This window comes from Balaenoptera borealis, assembly GCF_965194805.1.
Source record: "Balaenoptera borealis genome assembly, chromosome: 11".
Taxonomy (NCBI): domain Eukaryota; kingdom Metazoa; phylum Chordata; class Mammalia; order Artiodactyla; family Balaenopteridae; genus Balaenoptera; species Balaenoptera borealis.
The window spans coordinates 90,568,863-90,593,121 of record NC_138868.1 but is presented as its reverse complement, the minus strand read 5'-3'; the positions used below and the strand labels follow the sequence as shown (position 1 = coordinate 90,593,121).

The 24,259-nt window shown below is 39.9% G+C and overlaps 1 protein-coding gene across 2 annotated transcripts in view; it reads right to left on the bottom strand.

Moving 5' to 3' along the window:
* ARHGAP20 (Rho GTPase activating protein 20) overlaps positions 1–23,183 on the bottom strand; it is a 149,042-nt gene extending 125,859 nt beyond the window's left edge. For both annotated transcript variants that reach the window (XM_082343447.1, XM_082343448.1), the window contains exons 1-2: positions 22,874–23,183; positions 5,763–5,845 (exon numbers count right to left, since the gene is read on the bottom strand). In XM_082343447.1, coding sequence (XP_082199573.1) covers positions 5,763–5,845; positions 22,874–22,978 — 188 coding nt within the window. In that variant the 5' untranslated portion in view covers positions 22,979–23,183. The remainder of the gene's footprint in view (positions 1–5,762; positions 5,846–22,873) is intronic.
* Positions 23,184–24,259: the final 1,076 nt, after the last annotated feature.

Genomic DNA, 24,259 nt, shown 5'->3' with positions numbered 1-24,259 from the left:
GACTACATTAAAAGTTTTACATATATAATACCTATTTAGTCTTTCTTACAACCTTATGAGGTAGGGTTTATTATTATCCCTGGTTTAAAAACCTACCCAAGATCACATGATTGGTAAGGGGCAATATTGGGATTCAAACCTGGCAGTTTGGCTCCAGAATCCATGCTCTTAGATACTATATCATATTCCTTTTGTTTGTGTAATGCAAAGAATATTCCATCAAGATCAGAGACCTGGATTTCCATTCCTATCTCTAATGTTAATCAATTGTGTGACCTAGGGCAAGTCTTTGACTCAATTTCTACTATATAATGAGCCAGGCTCAATGATTCGTTTTTAGTCATACAATGCTGTGATAATAAAGTAGGTGCTTTTCATTAACAAATGGTACTGGATAATTCAGGAGGTTTAAAGCTTGAAAATGAAATATATCTAAGGGAAGGAAAGAGGCAACTAATAATAACTAAGTCAATCTTTTAAACATCTTCACTTATTTTCTCATTTCATATTCTATGAAAGCATTAGATTCATATTTTACAGAGGAAGACCCTGAGACTCAGAGATTAGGTAATTTATCTGAGGTCACACAGAAAATCAGGATGGAGAGCCAGCATTTGAATGCAGCCAAAGCCCAAGCACTTCCTGCTGCACCACAACACTTCCTTGGCATTGCCTTTCTCTCCTCTCAGCAGCAATAAGCAGAGATTTAAAATGTAATATATGTAAAGTACCTACTACAAAGTCTTTCAAGCAGCACACACACAATAAATTGATTTGGAGGTAAGGATGGAGATGGGTGAATACTAACTTGAAAGTGCTAACACTGTAACTTAAAACAAAAGTGGGTATATTTTGGTGTATTTTTCTACAAGATAGGCTGAATACCACATCAAAACAAGTGAATTTCTGGAAGAAAAGTTTGTATGACTTGAACTTATCCCTAAGTAAATGATGAAGAAGTACCACAAGAATGCCACTATATGTGGTATTTACAGACCACATACATGAGTTCTTGTGGTATTCCGCTGCATGAAATAACTTCCTAACAATAACTCAGAATCATTTTGTTAAAAGTAATCTTCCTTTTTCCCTAGCCAGAATTTCACAAATAATACCAATGAACAAGGAAGGTCTTTTATGTATTGGCTACTCAAAGGAGGGCAGGACAGGCAGAAACTACTGTGCTAACTTATTAAATTCCTATTGTAGTTTGGAAATGGAATCACTTGCTCATTCACTGATTCATCCAACAAATAATAATTGAACACCAGATATTATTTATAAGGCATTATTTTATTAACAAATGTCAGCGACATTAAAGGGAACATGACATAAACTGTAATGCCAGTGCGGTGGGATGAGTGCTGTGGTTCAAGATATACAAGGTGCTATAGGAGCACGAATGTTATTTAAAGGCTTAGAGGAGTTCCTGAAGGAAGTGACATTTGAGACAATGCTAGACAGTATACTGTGTTTAGGAAACTGCAAGTAATTAAGAATGATTTAGAAGTCCGAGTAAGTGTAGGAAGTATTGAATTTCAACAAATCATAATTATATAGCAATAGAACTAGAAGTAGAAGGGTTTAACAGATAATAACTTCAATACTCTCATTTTACTTTTAAGGAAACTAAGCCCTCTAATATAGGTGCCCAGAGTCTTACCAGGAGGATGTCTATTACATGAGGTGAGGTCATCCTTAAACACAGAACTGAACACTACTGTGTTTGAGAGTAAAAACAGCTGAGTGCAGCCATGTTGGAAAACCACTAACCTTCTTAGTGTGAAAGATACGTGTCATCTGCTATACCAGCTAATATAATAATTACTTAGAGGAATCACCTCCAGCTGATCAATGGTGTCCAGATAACCCCCCAAAAAGTTAAAATCTCTAAATTGCCCCTTCCTTATGAACTCGATGTGTTGAACAAAGAATTTTGGAGATAAAACTGTGTTTAACACATAAACACATTTAAGTCACCGCTTAACCTATTTCCTCCTCTTTTAAACCTAGCTCTTATTAATTAAATTCAATAAAAATTGAGATGCAACAGCTGTTAAATGAAAGGATTCCATTAAATCCTCTGTGGATGTTTGCTAAACTTTAGACAAAAGCTTTATCACCTACAAGTCATTAATTACTAAATAACACCTTAACTAGGGGACAACAGTAGAAATAACGTTCTACTGCAAAGCCAAAATCAAATATAGGTTTAACTCAAGAAATATGAAATGCTATGATGGCTTTATTTAACTCAAGAAATATGCAACGCTAATAAATAAAACACTCAATTTCTTTGCTGTCTGTCCACACCCTGTGTACAAATCTTTTATAGGTTAGCTCCCATGATATTACATGCAAAGAGACAGTAAAGATTCTTTTTAGGTACTCGAATTTTGTTGCATAAAGTTCTACTTCAAATAGGTGTGCTCAGCTTAGACTTCAGAAATTTTCCTTGTTTCCTGGGTATAAATTATGGAAAAGCAAAATTCCAATTATGAAAATTTGAGTTATTTTTAACAACTTTGAAAAAAGAAGTGATTTACTTTATAAAACAATTCACTACAAAGTTTCTTTAAAATATTAAGTTCATTAACTGATTGATGTAACTTTTCAGGAGTGTACATTATATAAAGATGGTCAAAATTCAAAGACTTTCTTGAAGGGTTGTTGTAATAGGATTTGATCTTTAATTTTTTTAAAAAACTGCAAGACTTGAAAATGCAAAGAACGAATTTATCTATATAAACGTGAGAATTTAAACATTACAGAAAGCAAATAAAAATTCTAATCACACTTGCATAGACAAGGTTTAGAAGGACATACAAATGATTAATCATGGTTACCCCTGGGGATGGAGAGGGGACTTTGCTTTTGGTTTTATAATGTCCACACTATTTTATAAGAAATACATATTATAATTCTGTACTTCCTTAAAATTTTGGTTCAGTATTCCCTTTTTAAAAGCATTCTGTTATGAAAGGATTCTTTTGTAGCCTGTCACAGTGGTTCTCTACCAAGAGTGTATCAGAATCAACTATGAAGAGTTTTTGAAAAATACGTAGATGTCTGTGTCCCTCTGCAGAATACTGACTTTAAAAGCTTCGGAAACCACCAGACTAGATGACCTTTAAGGTTCTTTCCAATCCTGAGATTACGCTACTTACAAATATTTTGTACACATTCAACACCCAATAGCTTTTATTTTTTTGTACACACATTAACCACCCAATACTACATAGCGTAAAAGCATTATTTCTAAAAGATAGGTGAAGGTCCTGTTCCCCTGCGCTATGCACTCACACTACTGACCTGCAGAAACTCACAGGAAATAAACTGAAGATTAAAACATATCCATCTTCAACTTAAATATACTTTTTTCCTTTTTTATTTTGCCAAAAAACCATCATATTTCCCTATTTCTGAGGCAGGAATTTGGGAAACTGACTCTAATGTAAGCACCAATTATTGCAGAGGTGATGGGGAGGCAGGAGTGGGGAAGGACGTGGCTGTATATTATCATATTGGTTCTCTAACTCAAAACAACCCCAGTAAGTCAGGTAAGTGTTAGCTTTTTCCCTAACTTGGCACTTAATCTCTATCAGTCATTCTCAATCCTAGATCCAATGTCCCTTTGTTATATAAAGGACAAATGCATACACATTTATTCCAATTCCTCCTTTTCTATCCTGAAACAAAATTCACAGATATTTAACAGAATTTCAAAAGTGTCGATAAAATACCCTGATAGTAATATAAAGGGAAATGAAAGTAATTAATAATAAATTATGTATTTCAATATGTATATGCTCATTCATGACTATATTAAAAGACAATGAAGTAGTCAGATGCTTACACCTACTTATAATGAATATATTTAGATTTAAGATAAGTAGGATGATAAGAAACTATTCCATGCAACAAGTATGAGAAAATGAAGTAAAGCCAAGTGATTTTTTGAAATGATTCCAAACAACACGAAGTGCAATTATCTCTTGGTATGCAAGGTAGCTACATTTTTGGAAACTTTAGTGTTCATTAAATCTACATGAAAGGATATAAAATACTTTGTATTTGTATATAAAACATAGTTATAGGCATAGATAATTATATAAAGGTATTTTCCCCCCCTTCACAAGTATCCCATACATGCGACATTCAAAAACTATGCAGGAACCACAAAACTGTTGTATATGATGTCCTGTGCATTATGCGATGTCTAGTAACTCTGGCGACTGCCCCCTAAATCATTTTGCTTCACAAAATTCCAAAATGCCCCCTGGAGGTTAGTACCACCCTGTTGAGAACCAATGGTCTATATGAACTTTCAGTACCTACATGCATACTGTTGTAAATCCTCACCCTGGGTTAGCAGGTAAGTGGGCCACTATTTGACCCCTGATTTGGGGCTAAAGCTTCTCTGATATAAATAAGGGCTATTTTTAATTAAAAAGCTTAACACATGTTCATCCCAGGAACTTCCAATAAAAAATTTTACCTAAAACTGTTTACCTGTTTTTAAAAAAGTGAATAATAAAGCTATTTTTACATATATAGTAGAATTAAAGACAATTCTGCCTCCTCTGTCTACCTCCCCTAAAAAATAATTTCTCCTGAGTTTTCTAGGTAATCAAGGTCAAACTGTGAAGATATAACCATTCTTTTCTTATCCACATGAATGCAAAGATATACTAATGTAAACAATCTAAAAGTCATTTATATATGGCACTGAAGTATATTACTGTATTATTCACTTGGCAGAAGAATATCTTCCTAATTAAATTTTGATTAGGCATCTATTAAAAGTAATTTACATTTTCTGATCAACCCAATGACTAAAGCGTGTGTCGTTTGTGGGCAGCTGGGGGAGCTGCCTGAGAACTTGCTGAGTACTAAGAGGGGAGGGACTTAGGTATTTTGAAAGTTTCACTCTTTGGGATTTGGCTATATAATTTATTTTGGACACTGAAAAAAAAATTCCATGCCTTCACATAGATTTTATGTTAAATTAGCACACCATTCATAGAAATATCAGATATACCCTCACTTTTAAAAAAGTGATAAGGACTTCACTTTACATGAAAGGATTCACATATTAGAGGAAAATCATCACAGGTTTCCTTTGAACATAAAATACCTCTGAGTTAAAATACCATTAAAAATTATTGAATAAATTAATGATTGAATAGCCATTCAATTTCTAAGTATCATGAAATACTCTCTTAAGATGTCCACAGCCTGTTTTTCCACTTTAAATTTCACTAATTAATCACTAATTAATCTAACCAATAATGCCTAAAAGAAATCAACACTCAATTTTTTAATAATCTTAATCTGGCTATCTTTCTTCATATCTAAAATTGGTAAAAACTTGCCTTTTACCCATACACAGGCATCACCTTATGATAAAAAGTAAGCAAAAGTTTGTGCATAACCAAACATGTATAGTGGTTAAAATAACTTACCTTTAGTATACTGATTTCTAATTGTTTCCATAAATAAACTTTAACAATGTGTGGAACATGCATGTTTGTGTACCATGTGATGTAAGATTCACTTCTGAATCAGTTTTAAAGCAATTGATCACCAGCTCTTAAAAGGCTTTAAGTTTCACATAAAGAATAGGCCTTATTAAATAAACTCAGAGGTAATATTTTCTACTATTTAACAGAGAATTCTGGTCTTGATAAAAAGCAAACAAACCCCACAGGTAAAAGAAATGAAGCACATACCAAATGTGTAATACAAAGCTTTTCACTTACTTGGTACTAGGTCGCTTTTGCAGGGCTTTATCCAGGATAAGAGACGGAGCGCTCCTCCTCCTTTCTGCTAGTGTTTTCATTTTCTGTAGAGGAAAAAAGATCACAATGAAGACCACATGGCTTGTAAAGCAAGTAAATGCCAATTTTCAATCCAACTCAGCAAGTTTTGTATTGCCTATCCTTACCTATCAAGGAGCTTGCAATCTTATTCTGGAAATAAAATAATAACATCTAAACTAAGATAGTAAGTGCCAAAAAGTGGTACAGGCAGTCAAGTATTTTTTATGGTCAGAGAACAAGGTGGTTAAATGGTGACTAGAGTATTTGGGAAAACAGCTCATAACCATTATCATCAACTGCAGCTTTACTGCTTATTATGTGCCAGGCCCTATGCCAAAGGCAGGACTGGATTATGTACTTTATACTCTAAAACGTCATCAGAGTAGGTTCTACTAGTTCTATTTCATTGGTAGGTTAGGCCCCAAACTGGGCTTCAGGGACAGACAGAATTTGAAGAGATCAAGTAAACGGAGAAGATAAGTAGTTAAAGTACAAGATGGAGACTAGATTTCTTACACATTTAATAGACATTTAAATTTAAATATTTACACATTGGGGAATCTGTTTTTCCAAAGAGATTTTTTTTTTTTTTTGCTGTAACTTAAAAAAAAAAAAAAGAATTTTTTTTTCTTTTCTAAGTGGTATATAAATATAGGATTAATTGGATAATTCAGGTACTCTGTTCTACAGGACCTAAAATTTGTGGTGAGGTTTTATTCAACTTGAATTAACCCGACAATTACTCCCTAAATTTTCAATCTTACAGATTTAACACCTCTAGATAGAGTCAGAGGAACTGCCACTGGATATAAATGTGAAAATTTACAATACAGTCACAAATAGCCATGAGTGAAGTTCAGGCTGTGTCACCAAAGCATTCTTCCTGCTCTACCCTCTCACCCTTTCCTGGCCAGAAGTCTCACCCACTGCCTGAGGGCCTAAGCCAGCCATGCTTGGGACTGGATGCTGCTCTAAAAAAACCCCACATAAAACCAAGTGGCTCAGTATCAGTATCTCATTACATGATTCATAAAGGAACAGCTTCTTAATAAAACCTAGATCATCCTAAGGAAGAGAAGAAAAATCATCTAATGAGAAGGGGGTACTAGACTTCTTTGGCACAGTTCTTTTCCCCCAGTTTCACCATGCCCCCATGGATCTCTCCCGTTATTGTCGTCAGCAGTGCCATGGCCTCAGTGTTGCTGTTCCCTCCATTAATCTTTTGGCTCACATGTGAAAACTAAATGCCCAAACCTCCTCAGTATACCTCAGACAGCAACAGAAACAATTATGTACAAGATTAATAAAGAACAGGAAACAAATGGGTAAGAAATATAGAACACCATACTTCTCAATCAGGAGTTATTAACCATGAATCAGTTTCAGGGCAGGTTAAATTGTACAAAATTTTTTACATGATAGTATTTGGTGCCTTCCTTCTGAAGAGAAAGCCCACAGTTTTCATCAGATTCCCAGAAGAATCTGTAATCCCTCCAAACCCCAGTGATTTTGATAAACTACTTTATATATTATAGCTCGTAAGCCCTATCCTACTGTTTTCCATTAGTCACATCTCCTGGGAACCCAACTCTCAGGAATCTAACATCCTTAGGCCAGTGTGAATGTAGAGGTTGCAGGGTGAAGGGAAATCTAGGAGACAAGTATTTGTATTGCAAAGTCCAGCGGCCTGTTCCCATATGAAGAGTCTCAATTCTGGAAGATTAGGTTGATTTTACTTAGAAAGGTGGCAGTTTGTTCCTATGCAAATTTTCTGCAGGATTCTGTTTCACCTTCAGGTCTAGGTTTGATTCCTACTCCTTATCCTGAATCCCTTTACTCAGGATCTATTTACTATGCTTTGAACTTTGAAATGCTCCCAATCCTTTAAGCTTGACCTGGGCCCCTTACCCTCGATCCGTTTTGACCTTGAGGGTCTGCCTAGTCTACCTGAGCAGGGGCCACATTCCTGGACCTATCTCAGCAGTCTTACTTCTGCTCCTCCTAATCCTCTGACACTACTCTCAGCAGATCCAAGTGCCTAAACAAGATCTTCATTAACATATGATTTCTAATTCTGAGCTCCTTGGCTTTCAGGTTTACAAAGAATTTGGAAGGGGTTCAAAAGACAGCCATAAAAATGATTTAAAAATGTGAAAAAAAGAAAGAGCCCTAAGACAAGTTAAAATGATCTTAAATTCTTCATTTGGAAACAGTAAATCTCCAAAGTAATGCAGTTATAATACAGAGCATAGCAAGGGTCTTCCAAAGAAGATAAGGCGAAAAGAAATGCAGCTATACTATAGACTGAGAATCCAGGTTAATCCCTCAAGATATTTATAAAAGCTGTGAATGAAATTATGAACATAACTTCAAGGGGTTCAGAAACCCCCAACATGGATTCTTGAGGGATCCATGGACTCCAAATTTGAAACCTTCCCATACAAGGAAATCTTTCTGAGAGTGACGGCTGTTAAACATGAGAATGGATAATCAAAGAAGAGTGACAAATTTTCTTCTGTAAACGTTCTTTTAAAATAGGAGTTTTTCATGGAGACCTAATGTAGAGTACCATTTGTATATATCTGTATATAGTAATTAGATTGTGTTTTCTTAGTTATAAAATTGGCAGATGTGTGGAGAAGTCAAATGCTGAGTGTATCTACATCATCTAGTAGACTCATATTCAGAGAATGCAATCAAACTACAGGCAAAATATTATTTTTATTTGAGGTCCTATTGTTTGTACTGAGACTTACTCCACTACTAATGAGACATGCAGCCTAAGGTAATTCAGACACCCCTCTGGGCCTCCATTTCTGTATCTAGAAAATGAGAAAATTTGGACTACATAGTCTCTTAGGTTCCTTCTACTTCTGATATTCTCATCTTAAGTGTCTACCAAAGATTCACCCTGGATATGCTAGAAAATAAACATTATATACAAAATCAGTTTAGAATTCATAGGAGTCATTTCTCTTGTAAGTAATAAAAAGTCTTAAGAGTTGTCAATATAATGGGAGCCTAGGTATTAATTCATTCAAAATACATATCCCTTTCTTTTGCTCAAAAGTATAGCAAAACAAAGAACCAATGGTGACTTCAAAAAAATTCACATATCTATCAAAGAATCTGTTCTCAGGCAATAAAGACTTGGATTTCCTTTTTGCTTATAACAACTGTGTGAAATACAATACATGGAAATAGAAGGAGACTATCGATTCCTTTCTAAATGTACAATACTACAAACTTGTCAGGACAGACTGAGGCTATACTTATATTGTACCAGCACCAACAAATTTCCCAGTTGTTCAGTGACAGTGAAAACTATGATCGTTTGCCTCACAGGAAACAGAAAATAGGTTTAAAACAGTGTAGGTTTCTTTGTTAGCTTAAAAATCGTAATCCACAGTGTGGTTTTTCAGAATGCCCAAGTCCTTGATGTCTATATTGAGATTACCTCATAAACAATGGATGCCATTCTGAAACTGAGTAATTTTTAAAAGGTAATCTTCTAAATTGACAAACTAAACATTAGGGAAAAAATCAACTACATTAATCTTTTAGAAATGATTTTCTTGATTTTGTACCATTTGCCAAGGTTTAAGCACTAGAGAGAAATTAGATCTTTCGTTTTCTAAGCTGTCTTCTCTGCAGCTATATTCAGTATCAGAGGCAAAAAAACTATTCTGCCAAAGAGTAAATGAATGGAGATCATAAGTGAAGATGAGACCCAAATGCCTATACTTCATTTTTCTTTCATGTTTCAATAATAACACAAAACTGTAGCAACTTTACCAGCTAACCTGCAGGTGCTTTCCACTTCAATTCTTTTTTTTAATCAGTTGGATGAACTAAATGTTGAATTCTCTGTGTTCTTAACTTGCTTCACAGCTATGCCTCAGTTATAGCATTTCAGATTATATTATGATTATCTTTCTGCCCCTTTCTAGAGAGCAAGGACTACATCTTATTTCCAAACTTTCTCCCGTCCTTCAACAACTACTGAAATTCTACTCTGTAGCAGACCTATCTTTGCATTCCTAGAGCCTGATACAATACCTGGTACAAACTACATACTCAATAGATGAAGGTTTTAAGTGAATTTAGAAATCCACTCATTGTCCACATCTACACTACTGCGCCCAAACCCACACACAGAAACATAAACAAACTTACTTAAAGGGGTTCTACTGGAATGCTGTCACTAAGGAAATATAAGCATTTGCTATGGAACTGGATGGTAGAATCATCCTTGTACATTGCAAACTACATCTTTTGACATAGTGTTGACATTTACATTACCATTGAGTTTCATGGTAAACATCTGTCTGATGATTCTTTTAACTTGTTGGCAAGTTAATTTCTTGCCAACAAATGGTGCTGGAACAAGTGGATATCCACATGCAGAAGAATGAAGGTGGACTCCTATCTCACACCATATACAAAAATTAACTCAAAATGGATCAACGATCTAAAAGAGCTGAAACTATAAAAATTTTAGAAGGAAACATAGGCATAAATATCTGTGACCGTGGATTAGGCAATGGTTTCTTAGATATGACCAAAGCACAAACAACAACAAAAAAAACACAGATAAATTGGACATCATCAAGGTTAAAAATTCTGTGCTTCAATGGACACTATTAAGGAAGTGAAAAGAAAACCCACAGACTGGGAGAACATTTTTGCAAATCATATACCTGATAAGGGATTTGTATCCAGAATATTTAAATTTAAGGAACTGTTACAATTCAATAAAGACAAGTAAGCTAATTTAAAAATGGGCAAAGGATCTGAATAGACAGTTCTCCTAAGGAGATATAAAAATGGCCAATAAGCACATGAAAAGGTGCTCAACATCATTAGCCATCAGGGAAATGCAAATCAAAACTCTGAAATACCACTTTATACTCATCAGGATGGGTACAATAAAAAAGACAAATAAATAACAAGTGTGAGGATGTGGATAAATTGAACTGTTATTCACTGCTAGTGGGAATGTAAAATGGCGCTGTCACTTTGCAAAACAGTTTGTAAGTTCTGCAAATGGCTAAACATAGAGTTACCATATGATCCTGCAATTCCTCTCGGGTATATAACCAAGAGAAAGGAAAATATATGTCCACACAAAAACATGTACGTGAATGTTCACAGCAACATTATTCATAATAGTCAAAAAGTGGAAACAACCCTAATGTCCATCAACTGATGAATGCATAAACAAAATGTGGTACATCCATAAAATAGAATATTACTTGCCAATAAAAGAAAAGAAGCAATGAAATGTGCAACAACATGGATGAATCTTGAAAACATCATGCTAATTAAAAGAAGTCAGTCCCAAAGGACGACATACTATATGACTCCATTTAAATGAAATATCCAGAATAAACAAATCTATAGGAACTTAAAATAGATTAGTGCTTGCCTGCGGTTTGGGGGATGAGGGAATTGGGATGTAATGGCTAAGGAGTGCAGTGTTTTTTTTTGTGGTAATGAAAATGTTCTAAAATTGTGGAAATGAATGCACAATTCTAGGAATATACTAAAAACCACTGAATCCACTTTTAAGTGGGTAAATGGTATATAAATTATATCTCAACAAAGCTGTTAAAATGAAAAAAACAAAAACAACAGCAACAAAAACTAACTACCAAATGACTAAACCACTGGGTTCCAGCCCAGCAAACTGGTTCATAGCCAGAAGCTATAATTTTCCTTACTCATATAACAATCACCTGAAGTATATTTACATTAAAATGGAAATTACTTATTTGTTTTTTGTCCAACATGTTTTTGTACAAAATATCTGAGTGGCTCTCCATTTGAATTCCTCAGAGATCTGAGGAATATGCCCACCTGCCTATTGTGGTTTGCCACTATTCCTTCCCTATTCCTCCAGTGCCCTACTCAGTATTTCCACATAGTAAATTCTCAATAGCTGTGTATTAAATCAATGAATTAACGTTACCAATACCTGAGAGTTTAAGGTGGTAATGCAAGTGTGCTTATGTAGGAAAATAAAATTTTAAGCAGGTTATCGAAAAAAAAGTTTTGTTCTTTTATTTTCAACAACGCATAAAACACTGTTTATATTAAAAACCTATATGTAGGGCTTCTCTGGTGGTGCAGTGGTTAAGAATCCACCTTCCAGGGCTTCCCTGGTGGCGCAATGGTTGAGAACGTGCCTGCCAATGCAGGGGACACGGGTTCGAGCCCTGGTCTGGGAAGATCCCACATGCCGTGGAGCAATTAGGCCCGTGAGCCACAACTACTGAGCCTGCGTGTCTGGAGCCTGTGCTCCGCAACAAGAGAGGCCGCGATAGTGAGAGGCCCGCACACCGCAATGAAGAGTGGCCCCCGCTTGCCGCAACTAGAGACAGCCCTCGCACAGAAACGAAGACCCAACACAGCCAAAAATAAAAAAAAAATAAAAAAAAAAAAAGAATCCACCTGCCAATGCAGGGGACACAGGTTCCAGCCCTGGTCCGGGAAGATCCCACATGCCATGGAGCAACTAAGCCCATGCGCTACAACTACTGAGCCTGTGCTCTAGAGCCCGCATGCCACAACTACTGAAGCCCATGCGCCTAGAGCCCGTGCTCTGCAACAAGAGAAGCCACCGCAACGAGAAGCCCACGCACCACAACAAAGAGTAGCCCCCGCTCGCCACAACTAGAGAAAGCCTGCGTGCAGCAATGAAGACCCAATGCAGCCAAAAATAAATAAATTTTAAAAAATTAAAAAAAAAAAAACCTATATGTAGTCTCTCACTGGAATTTTAACTTCATGTCAACCAGGAGATACAGAACTATTTTTGGAACCTCTAAATCACTCTGAATCTGGTCATTCTCAGTTCTCATAGAGATTTAAAGGAAAAAAAGCCTATCAAAAGAAAGGACCAGGATGAAAGAGTTAAGTCAGATGAACTACAATTTTTCATACTTTGCTTTGTTCCAGTCACTTTATGAAGAAAAAAATTCAAGCATTTCAATTGAATTTAAGTCAAATGTACTAAAGTCACTTTCAAACATTTAAAATTAGCATAACGTTAAAATAAGGACTTTGAGGAAAGCTTTTAAGAACTCTAAACTTTCAAAGATAGAAAAAAAATGTTTAATCACATTTACAAATTACCTTACTCAAATTTGACTCTTAATCCTTTGTGGCTAATCTGTACAATTTAGTGAGCAATGAACTACTTCTTTCTTGTCTTCCCTACATGTCTGCAGCATTTATTTGCAGAGACATATCTCAAAGACATTGGCCCTGCAAGGGAACAAGGAAATTATTTTTACCCCTGCCCCTTGCTTCTATGTCCTATTATCACAAGGTTTTGACCACTGGATGAGCTGAAGCTTCCCACTATTGTCACTTTTGTCTGTGATGAGTCTGATCTTCTATTTACTCATAATCATCCCAGCCAGAATGTTTGAGCATTTAATTAAAACAAATGTCATCACAGCACAGACTATTATAAAGGGATATAATTTCTTTCTGAATTTAAGAAAGAAATGTTTCTACTTTGGGCTATCTTTCCTCTTTCTGTGAGACAAGAACTTTGAAATAAAATAACAAACCTAAGAATCTATGTAATGTAGAAGACTCAGCACTGGGCTAGGAGACATTGGACCTAAATTCTGGATCTTGGTTCTATCACTTCTCAGAGTCTTCTCTGTAAAATGACATGACTGTTTGACCTACCACAAAGAATCAAATAAGATTATATATGTGAAAGTCCTTTGACAGGGAAAGCACCATGATAGTATAACATACAGAGTAATGCTTTAGAGTGCATAAGTACTGTATGTAATAAATATGAGGATAGTAGAACTCCCCTTCTACATTATTATTTGTTCCTCTGTCTCTACCCTACCCATGCAGACTTCTGGAGTACCACTATGGGCCTTCAAGTTGGCTGGACTTTCTTCTTTGGCAAAGCTACCAGTTTCAACCTCCTGTCATGATTCCCTTTAGTAGCACCCTGGAGTAGGCAAGGTTGATCACCAATGGTCTCTCCCTAATATTCCCTTACAGGGCAGGGCTTCACTAAATTTTTCACTCCACAGTCCATACGAAGTGCTATTATTTCTACATCCATGGCACACTGTGACAAAGGGGTTCTCTGGTTCCCCAGTGCCCATCCACCTGCATGAAGGCTAAGAGGCTTGAATGTATCAGACATTGTTGGAAAACTCTGCAACCTCTCACTTTCCTCCTGCAGAGGGGAAGAGTACAGTGATCAAATCCAAAAACCATAATAGTAAAAACCAGAGTGTATCAAATAAGAATAAAAAACAGGCCAAGATCTGACCAGATTCAGATATACTGTAACCTCATAATGCCTACTGTGGAAGCTGAGGTTCCAGACGGTGAATGTAGGGGTAGAAGAGGAAATAAAGACATTCTCCTAGGTATAAATTAGGACGAAGGTAAACAGGGAAAGCAAAAGGCCGCAGAGCAGTTGGGTTTTCCAGATCTTTGAAATATGAGCTGATGTGGGCACACATACATTCCATTTTCAGAGTCCACACACAAGTGACCAGACATCCAGAAACAGGCCTTACCTTTCAGTTGTGCCATGTGACAGCTGTCTGTCAAAATTAGGTCAAGGCTGTTCAGCACAGCAGTGACATACTGATAGAGCTATTTCTGCTGTCAGTTGGATGTTTCTAATCTAAACTTGTCCTGGATAAAGAAAATCAGACTGAAACAAAATTATAAAATAAACTGGCTATGTTGCCTACAAGCCCCATTATTGGTGGCTGACAAAACGCAGTTTCCTCTGATCCCTTTCCAGCCTCCCACATTGTGGCTAAGTCTTCCATAAGTAAACAAAAGCTAAACATCACCCCATCCTAGGCTGCTTCAAAAAACTGCTGCTGTGGCCACTATCGAATTGAGCATTCACCTTGAAGCCTTTCTGCACACATTAGGACCTTAGAGTCCCTGTGATCTAGAACACTTGCTATACCAATAGAACAGGAAAGCAAACTTTCACCTCAATGAAAGTTTATTTTAAAGGTAGTCTGGGGACTTCCCTGGTGGCCAGTGGTAAAGAATCCACCTTACAGTGCAGGGGCCATGGGTTCCATCCCTGGTCAGGGAACAAAGATCCCACATGCCACGGGGCAACTAAACCCATAGGCCTCAACTAGAGCCCGCATGCTGCAAACTACAGAGCCCACGTGCTCTGGAGTCCGCATGCCACAACTAAAGAGAAGACCGCACCCTGCAACAAAAGATCCCGCACGTCTCAACGAAGATCCCGTGTGCCGCAACTAAGACCTGATGCAGCCAAAAGTAAATTAAATAAATAAATAAATAAATAATAAATCTTAAAAAATAATAATAAAGGTAGTCAGCAAGCTCAGGCTACTTACTATACCAAAATAACACAGATTGGATGATTTAAATGACACAAACTTATTTCTCATGGTTCTGGAGGCTAGGAAGTCCAAGGTCAAGGTGTCAGCAGATTTAGTTCTTGGTGACAGCCCTCTTCCTGCTTTGCAGACAGCTGCCTTTTTGTTGTACCCTCACATGCGGTACACAGAGATCAAGCTTTCTCGTCTCTTATAAGGGCAGTAATCCCATCATGGGGATTCTGCCTTCATGACCTCTTCTAAGCTAATTATTTCCCCTATCTCCAAATACAGTTGACCCTTGAAGGACACAGATCTGAACTGTGCAGGTCCACTTACATATGAATTTTTTTTCAATAAATACATACTATAGTACTAAACCATATGAGGTTGGTCAAACATGTGGATGCAGAACCGTGGATAGAGAGTGCCCACCGTAAAGTTCTAAGTGGATTTTTGACTGCGTGGAGGGTCAGCACCCCTAACCCCCACATTGTTCAAGGGTCAACTGTATTATCACACTGGGGGTTACAGCCTCAAAATCTGAGTTTCGGGAGGACACAAACATTCAGCCTGTAACAGAGGTTTTTGCCAAATACTCTGGAGACTGAGGGGTATGAGTCATGAAACTCCATCAAATCACAATAATAAAATGTACATATATGTCCTCAAAGCACTGTGTATATGAGTGTATGTACATATGTTTGTAAGCACACACATATCTAACCTTGATATCATATACCTATTTATTTTTGTGACACTGTATAGTTTATAACATGTTTTAGCAGCAATTTAAATTGAAGTCCAGTGTATTTTCAGCTACTAATACCTTCTAAGAAGGCAAGTTTTATAATCACAGATGTTTGTTAAGTTGTATGTGGTCCTACAAGGCACAAGACATCTTTACTTTGAAAAGAAGAACCACCAAGTCCTGGATGGCAGGATAAGAACAGTGAAAGAATTCAGACACCCAAATTATTGAAGTTCAAGTTTTCACTTTCTGAAGATGCTATCAGCTGTCTCACTTCTCCCAGTCTACTGAATACGTTCCACCTCTTATCCCATAGACCTTTCACCAAACCCTAAATCAGAAGAATGGTGAAGGGAAAGAGTTATAAATTGCTTCACAACAAACTTCATTTCAGAACCAAAAAGCAACTGCACCATTTAGGTATCTGTGACTTGTGAATTTTCAGTCTATAAGTTACAACTCTCTATTTAACTTGGAGGACTCAATATTCAAAATTAATAATTACTTTTTACACAAATGTATAAAAAATGTGTAAAAATAAAATATCTTTAACTTTCATTTTATAAAAAACAACATATTCTGTTCTAATATATGAATGTCAGAGTCACAAAAATTAATTTTTCTTTTGCTACGTTAAAATGCACTGCTGTGTTCACATTTTAAGTGAAGATAACTATGGAAGCAAGTTTTTTCCTACACTCAAGATTCATGATATCAAAATGTTTACTGAATCGAGAGTTTCAACTGAGTTTCCCACACACAATTTTCCACGGTGGAAACAACTGAGGCATAGGATTCTGTGCACCCACACATAACTTTGAAATATAGTTCTATGAGTTTGGAGGATATGCCAAGTTTTCCAACAGCAAGCAGGACTGAGACATCAACGTGGAAAGCAGGCCTGGCTAAAGAGCTCCTGAAATATGAGTGCCTTATATAAAACATCTGAAAATGACAGATGACAGATACCAAGGCATAAAGATCACAAATTTCCAAAGAAATTACAGCAATGATTGTGTCACTGATTGTCACTATTAGTCAATATTTACTATGATGGTTAATTTTATGTGTCAACTTGACTGTCCATGGCATGCTCAGATTACACGTTATTTCTGGGTGTGTCTGTGAGGGCATTTCCAAGATGAGATCAGCATTTGAACTGGTGGACTCAGTAAAGTAGGTTGTCCTCCCCAATGCGGGTGGGCATCATTCAATCCCTTGAGGACCTTTACAGAACAAAAAGTGGAGGAAGGAGGAATTTGCCCCTTTTTCCTCCCTCACTGTCCAGCTGGAACATCTCATTTCTTCCTGTCCTCAGGAAAAGATGGTGGTGAATTACACCACCGACTTTTCTGCAGATGGCAATCATGGGACTCCTACTGGTCTGTTTTTCTGGAGAACCCTGACTAATACATTTACCTAACATTTACCTAATGGCAGCAGTGAACATAATATTCTGTGGTACACGGAGAAGGTAGAGACTCTGCTCCCTGAAGAACGAAATTATCTCTCAGGAGAAAAACTTCTCAAATATGACTTGTTCAACTGCTTATATAAAATTCAAATCTACTCTCCCCTACATCTTATGTTATAAACAATAAAAAATGCATCTATAATCTAGTTGGAAAGAGAAATAGAGTTGGAAGATCTGGGTTCAAATTCCAGCTCTGCTGCTTACTACAGGCAGCCTTGGCAGGGCTCAGTTCCTTCCTCTCTAAGAGTGCATTAATAATGCTTACCCCATATATTATAATCAATGTGTATTATGTATAGTTAGGCATTTACTTAAAGAAGTTTTTGAAAAATTTCCTTTACTTTTCCGTATATTATAAACAGTAAACTCTTATCTTTTTCCTCAAGTTTCTACCTTACAATATTTGATATTTATGACAGTCAAACGTGACTGCTTTGATGATTAGTGTTATGGGCCAAATACTTGTGCCCCCCACAAATTCATATGTTGAAGCCCTAACCCCCAATGTAATGGTATTAAGAGGTGGGGTCTATGGGAGGTGATTAGGCTTAGATGAGGTCATGAGAATGGGGCCCCTATGACAACGTTAGTGCCTTTATGAGAAGAAACCAAAGATATCTAACTCCACCTCCATCTCTCTCACTACCTCTCCCTCCTCTTCTTCCCCCTCACCTCCCTCCTCTTTCTTCTCACTCTGTCTCCCATTTGAGGACACAGCAAGAACTGGAAGCCAAGAAGAGGGCTCTCATCAGGAACTGAATTGGCTGGCACACGGATCACGGGAATTCATAGCCTCTACAACTGCAGGAAATAAATGTCCTTTGTTTAAGCCACCAGTTTATGGTATTTTGTTACGGCAACCCGAGCTGAATAAGACAAATAGCATTCACTCATTTGCATGTAAATGTTCTTGTATTAAATCCAATGAAATAAAACTTTTTTTTTTGCTTTACAGGTATCACCTGGTAAAAATTACTAATGGCTTCTGCACTTTTTTCTAAAGTGTTTTTATATTCTTTCTTCTTTTGACCCATAAAATACAACCTTGTGAGATATACAGGATATGGATTATTACCCCCATTTTACAAACAAAGAAACAAAGTACAGCCAGAAGTTCAGAGGTCACACCGGTGATAACAGGCTCTTTCTGATCTAATTCAGTTTTTGATAATTCCAGACTGCTCTCAGCCAAAACAATCTCATGTACCTGATTTTATGCCACTCACTTTGTGAATAACATCAGAAAAGTATTCAGTAGGATACTGGCTTAACCATGAGCATAATATTTTTCTCAGTATTAAAGAATAAAACCAAGTCTTACACACAAAGATGCTTCATTCAAACCCCAGTTGCAAGACACACACATGGCTTAAAGTTGGCTCTCAGGGGTGTTGTATCATAAGCTGCTATAAACAGATTTGGACCCAGAGAATGTAGAAAGAAAAGCCAGAATGAAGTGTATAATAGTAGCTGTTACATTTTTAAATGTTGGAGCTATTTTAAAATCCTTTTGCTTTGACTGATTTTCTGTGCCTGTAAGTCTCTCTTCCCTCCCCAACACCTATCTTATTTAAAGACTTTTCAATTAGTATGTGAAACCAAAGGGTCGGGGGCTTGAAAATGACACAAATCATCCCTAACTGAAATTATTCTAATACGTGCTGCCATTTCATTTCACAAAAACTGTTCTGCCCAAATGTGGATATGCTCAAGGATATGTTATCCAGAAGAATTATCCAGAATTCTATCCATAATGTATTATCCAAAGCAACAAATTGGACACTGTAAATAAAGAGCAGTTCTCTCACTGCAGAAAGTTCTAGTCAACAGCCATGCTCTAGAGGTCAGCAAACAACACCAGGGATTCACTTCCTGTTTTTTTAAATAAAGTTTTATTGGAACATAGCTGTGCCCATTCATTTATATATTGTCTATGGCTGCTTTAGTACTACAATTGCATAGTGGGTAGCTGCAACAGACACACCTTACGGTCTACAAACCTAAATTATTCACTAGCTGGCTCTTTAAGAAAAGGTTTTCTGATCTTGCTCTAAATCATAAACTCTGAACACAGGGGCCATATCTGTCCCTGTTCACTGCCATATGTAACCCAGCTTATATTTAATGAGTACCTAATATGTAGCAACGTCCTCGGCACTGAGGCAGCTGCCTTGAACAATACAGATAATGTCCCTATTCTCATAGTTTTCACAATCTGGTGAGAAGTTCAGGTAACACAACAAGGAAGTAAATAATAATATATAAGGCAAGGCTGAATGCTAAAATGAGAATAAAACAGAAGGTACAGAACATGACTGAGAGGCAACTTCCACTTAGGTAGTCAGGACAGGCCTCTGGGAGAACCTAAGATCAGAACAATTAGAAAGAATCAACACTGCAAAGATGTGTGGCAAAAAAAAAAAAAGACAAAAAGGGAATAGCAACACCAAAGCCTCAGAACAGAATGAATGTGATGACTCAATGTGTGAAAAGGAAGGCCCATGTGGCTGGAGAATACACAAACAAAGCAGAAAAGGCAGATGAGGGGAATGAAGTAGGGAGGGCTAAGGACAGGAGTCTGAATTTTATTCTAAATATGATGGAAAGCCACCACAAGATTTTAAGCAGTGAGGAACATGATCAATTTAAATTTTTAAAGATCATTCTGGTGCTTCTAAATGGAGACTGGGTCAGGGAAAAGCAAAAAAGGTGTTAGACAAGTTAGTGAATTTCTGCAGATGTTCAAGTGAGAGATGATGGTGGTTTGGCTTCGACTACAATGGCAGCAGTGGAGATGAAAGTGGAAAAATTCAAGATATGTTTTGAAGTGATATTCGACTGGCCTTTCTGATGGTTGTTGTAGACTGAGGAAATAAATACCAGTAGTCGAAAACAAATTCTAGATTTTTAGCTTGAACTATTGGGACATAGTAGTGTGAATGACAGACACGGTGGGGAAGTACAAACAATAAGAGCTATCACTTATTGAATGCTATTATATATTAATATTCACTCAATTTCACATTGAATTTTCCTAACGATCTTGAGGACTTAGGTACTATTGTTATTTTTCATTTCACAAATAGGAAACTGTAAAAATTCTGGGGTGGGATAGGGAGGGTGGGAGGGAGACGCAAGAGGGAGGAGATATGGGGATATATGTATATGTAGAGCTGATTCACTTTGTTATAAAGCAGAAACTAACACACCATTGTAAAGCAATTATATCCAATAAAGATGTTAAAAAAAAAATTCTGACCGTTCAGTAAGAAACACATTTTACATCGCTACCCAAAATGCACATATATATAAATGAAACAGAGAAAAATGTTACACAAAGCAGTCTTTACCCTTAACACTGTGCCAACATTTTCTGTTCTATTTCATTTTTTAAAATGTTGATTGTAACTGGCAGTTTAAATAACACTGATCCAAGTCTTAGTAATTAACAGTAAAACCATATAGTAGACTTTTTAAGAAATAAGTCTCATGACTCACTAGGACTACCAAGCACTAAAAAGGCAAGATGAAACATAAAGGATCCATCTGTTGAGTACTGGGGATACAAAAAGATTGTGGTCCATGAGAGTGTAATGGCAATGATTCTGTGAGCTACAATTTGGAAATACTCTTTTATTATTATTATTTTCTATGCTTACTAACATTTAAAACAGGCAGAGATCCACTTTTCTGTAAAAAATATTAAAAGCAAAATAAAACATTTCTTCAACCTCACTCTCGCCCTAAAGGGAGTAAAAAGCTGTAGAAAGACCAGACTGGCAAAATTTTAAAAGGAAAAGACTAGATTGGTAATGTGACAAATCATTACATTTTATAACGAAGGACAGCATCTTAAGGACAATGGCTTAAGATGCACAGCAGCCCTTCATTTATTGGACAAGTACTTCTTGATTGAGCAAGCTACTCTCATGCTTTCTCGCTTAATTACCGTGAGTAAAAAAGGATGAGATCTGTTCTGGAATACCAATACTTTATTTCCCCCAATTCCTTAAGTTTACAGGAATAAAAACTGCTTTAAAACCTATGTTAATTACTGAACATTCATATAGCACTAACCTAGTAAATTCTCTCCCTCCCTCCCTCTCCCTCTCTCTCTCTCCCTGCATCTCTGAAGGGGAAAAGCGACAAGGACAAGCCGCAGCCTCCATACATCAAAGGCTGAGCCAGCACTACAGCTGATACAACATCAAGTTCACTGACACTCCTAGATGGCTCCGCGACACGGTCAAGGTCCCTGGGAGCTCACACACAGTTCTGTACTCTGCACCGATCTCACCACTCTTCCACTGACCTCTAGCCAACCCAGGATCCTGTTGGGAAGAGTCATGAAAGGCAGTAAGATCCGGACAATCAGGGGAGCCTGCGTAGCCCCTTAAGGTTCCAATGATATAAATGCAATGCCTCAAGACATTTCTTAAGGATGAGTTAGGTTATCCCTCTAATCCCAATTTTTCTCCACAGAAGCTGGAAGGGAATCACCAGGACACAGAGAAAAAACAGCCAAATATCAGGTTTTGGGGGAGGGGAGGAGCGAGAGGAGACACGGCTAGAAACACCCAAATCAATTCCTCCGAGAGCCGAGCAGCAGAGGCCGGCAGCTCGCGGCCACGTGCACTTGCTGAGGGAACAGTTCCAAAGAAACCTGACCCCATCGGAATCGGCACGCCGCTCGGCGGCCGTGTTTATCCGAAAGGAACGCTACAAGTTGTTGCCCGCATCCCTCCTCCCAGCTTTGTCAGGGGCCACGCGCGCCGCCCGCACGCACGCCCACACCGACAACCGACCCCTCTCCAGCCCCGCCGAGCCCCGAGGGCCAGGGGACAAGCGTAGGGTGAAGGCCCCTCCACCGCAGCCCACCGCCCCACCCAGCCCAATTCCAAGCCGAACCGACCCTCCGCGTCCCCGGGCGTCGACCGGGAGTCGTTCTGTGGGGCGCAAGCACCTCTTCCCGGCCACCCCCAGCAAAATATCGCGGAGAGACCGCGTCCAGGTGAGGGGCTAAGCCCCGCAGGCGCCGCAGCGCGGCCGCCTACCTTCCTCAGCGCGGTAGCCGCACCCGGGCGGACGCCGCTGCCCTGACGACCTCGGAGCTGACCCCGTCAAGGGACGGTGAGCTCCCGGGGGACCTCAGGGAACCCCGGGGCCGGGCACCCGGAGGGGCCGGGAAGGGCGATGCCCCAAACCCGGGCCGCGCGCCCCGCCTGAGGGAGGAGGGGGGCGCGGGTCCCGCGGCGGATGGAGACGGGGAGGGAGGCTGCCGGGTTCGCTCCGAGAGCGACTGAGACTCTAGACGCGGAAAACCCGAGGGTGACGGGGTGACCTGGGAGACGGGAAGGCGGGAATGGCCTCGGACGAATGACGCGGGCCTCGAGTGTTAAATCCGTGCGGCGTCCGGCCCGCGCGGCGGCGGCGGGCGCCGGGCCCCGCTCGGCGTCCTCACCTTCTTGGTTCCGGGGGCGCCCGCGATCCGAGACACTCCTGTCAGGGAAGAGGAGCGCCCCGGCTGCCCCCCTAGAGTCTCCTGCTGGGGGGACATCGCTTCCATGAAGAGGACTTTCAAGCAAATCCCAGCCCAGGAGGAGGCTACGCAGGCATGTCCGTGGGACGGCGGCCGGACGGGCGAGGACGCGCGGCGCCGAGGCGGGCGCCGAGCTCAGGCGGCGAGCCGGACTCCGGGTGCGAGCCGCGCGCCTCCCGTCGGGGCCATGTACCGCCGCCCCCGCTCGGCACCGCAGCTGCAGGCGATTGCGGCGGCGACCGCCCGTCAGCGCCGCGGCCGCCCCGCCTCGGGCCCGCCCCTCGGCGCCAGGCGCCCCGCGCTGGACCCTCCCCCGGCCGCCCTCCTCCGGCCGCGGCCCTCCCCGCGCCGGTCCGGCCTGAGGCGCGCCCTTCTAGATATATATTAGGGCACGGGCGCCCGACCGACCTTCTCGGTCTGCGCCTCCGAGTGGGGCCAGCCCGAAGGAGCTCACCGGCCGGTGTCACGAACGCAGGCCTCTAGCGTGGACGCGCGCCTCTCCCGCTGCCCAGCCCACTCGCACCCGACCCCATCCTTTCCCGCGCCGCGCCCGTGGGGAAGGCGCCGCGTTAGCGCGTGGAGCGGCGCAGCTGTGGCGACCTCAGCCTGAACAGAAGAGTGGCAGCGATTCCTGCCTAGCTCTCGGCCGACCGCCGAGGGGTCCCCCGCCCCCGCCCCTTCCCTGCCCGGGAGGCCGGGTACGGAGTCGCACGTTGCAGAGGGCCGCGGCCGCGCACATGCGAAGCCCGCGGCGCCGCCTGACCTGTCGTGCGGTCCCGCACGTTAGCCTGCCCGCGGTGGCTCTGCAGCCGCCCGGCAGCAGCCCCCGCGCAATTTGCACCGGCGGTTTCTCTGCGAGCTGCAGAGACCCGGGCATTGCAGACGTGCAAGCGCAATTAAGGAAAATGCGGCAGAGAGAGGACTCTGAAATTTGGCTTAGCTATTGAGAAGGCTACAATATGTGGAAGTGTTTATCAGATATCTGCGCCGAGAGCATAACTTCTTGTCAGCCCAAATAGTGGCAAATTTTTTAAAGGCTAAAGAATAATCAGAGGGAGGGGATTTGGAGCCGACCTGGGCTGAGTTGAGTATTGCCTCACTTTGCAGGACTGGCTGACTGGGGCGGATGATTCGGTAGGTGGCATTCTTCCCTTGGAGTCAGGACTTCATAGGGCGGAGTAGTGATGAAGGACACCGCTCTATGATACTAGCTTGTGGAAGAGGTTTGTTTTTCTGGTAAGAAATAACAGATTGAGGCTCCTGCTGGGTTGCGCTGTTATCAGGTCAGGTTGTAGAAGAATAGGGTTC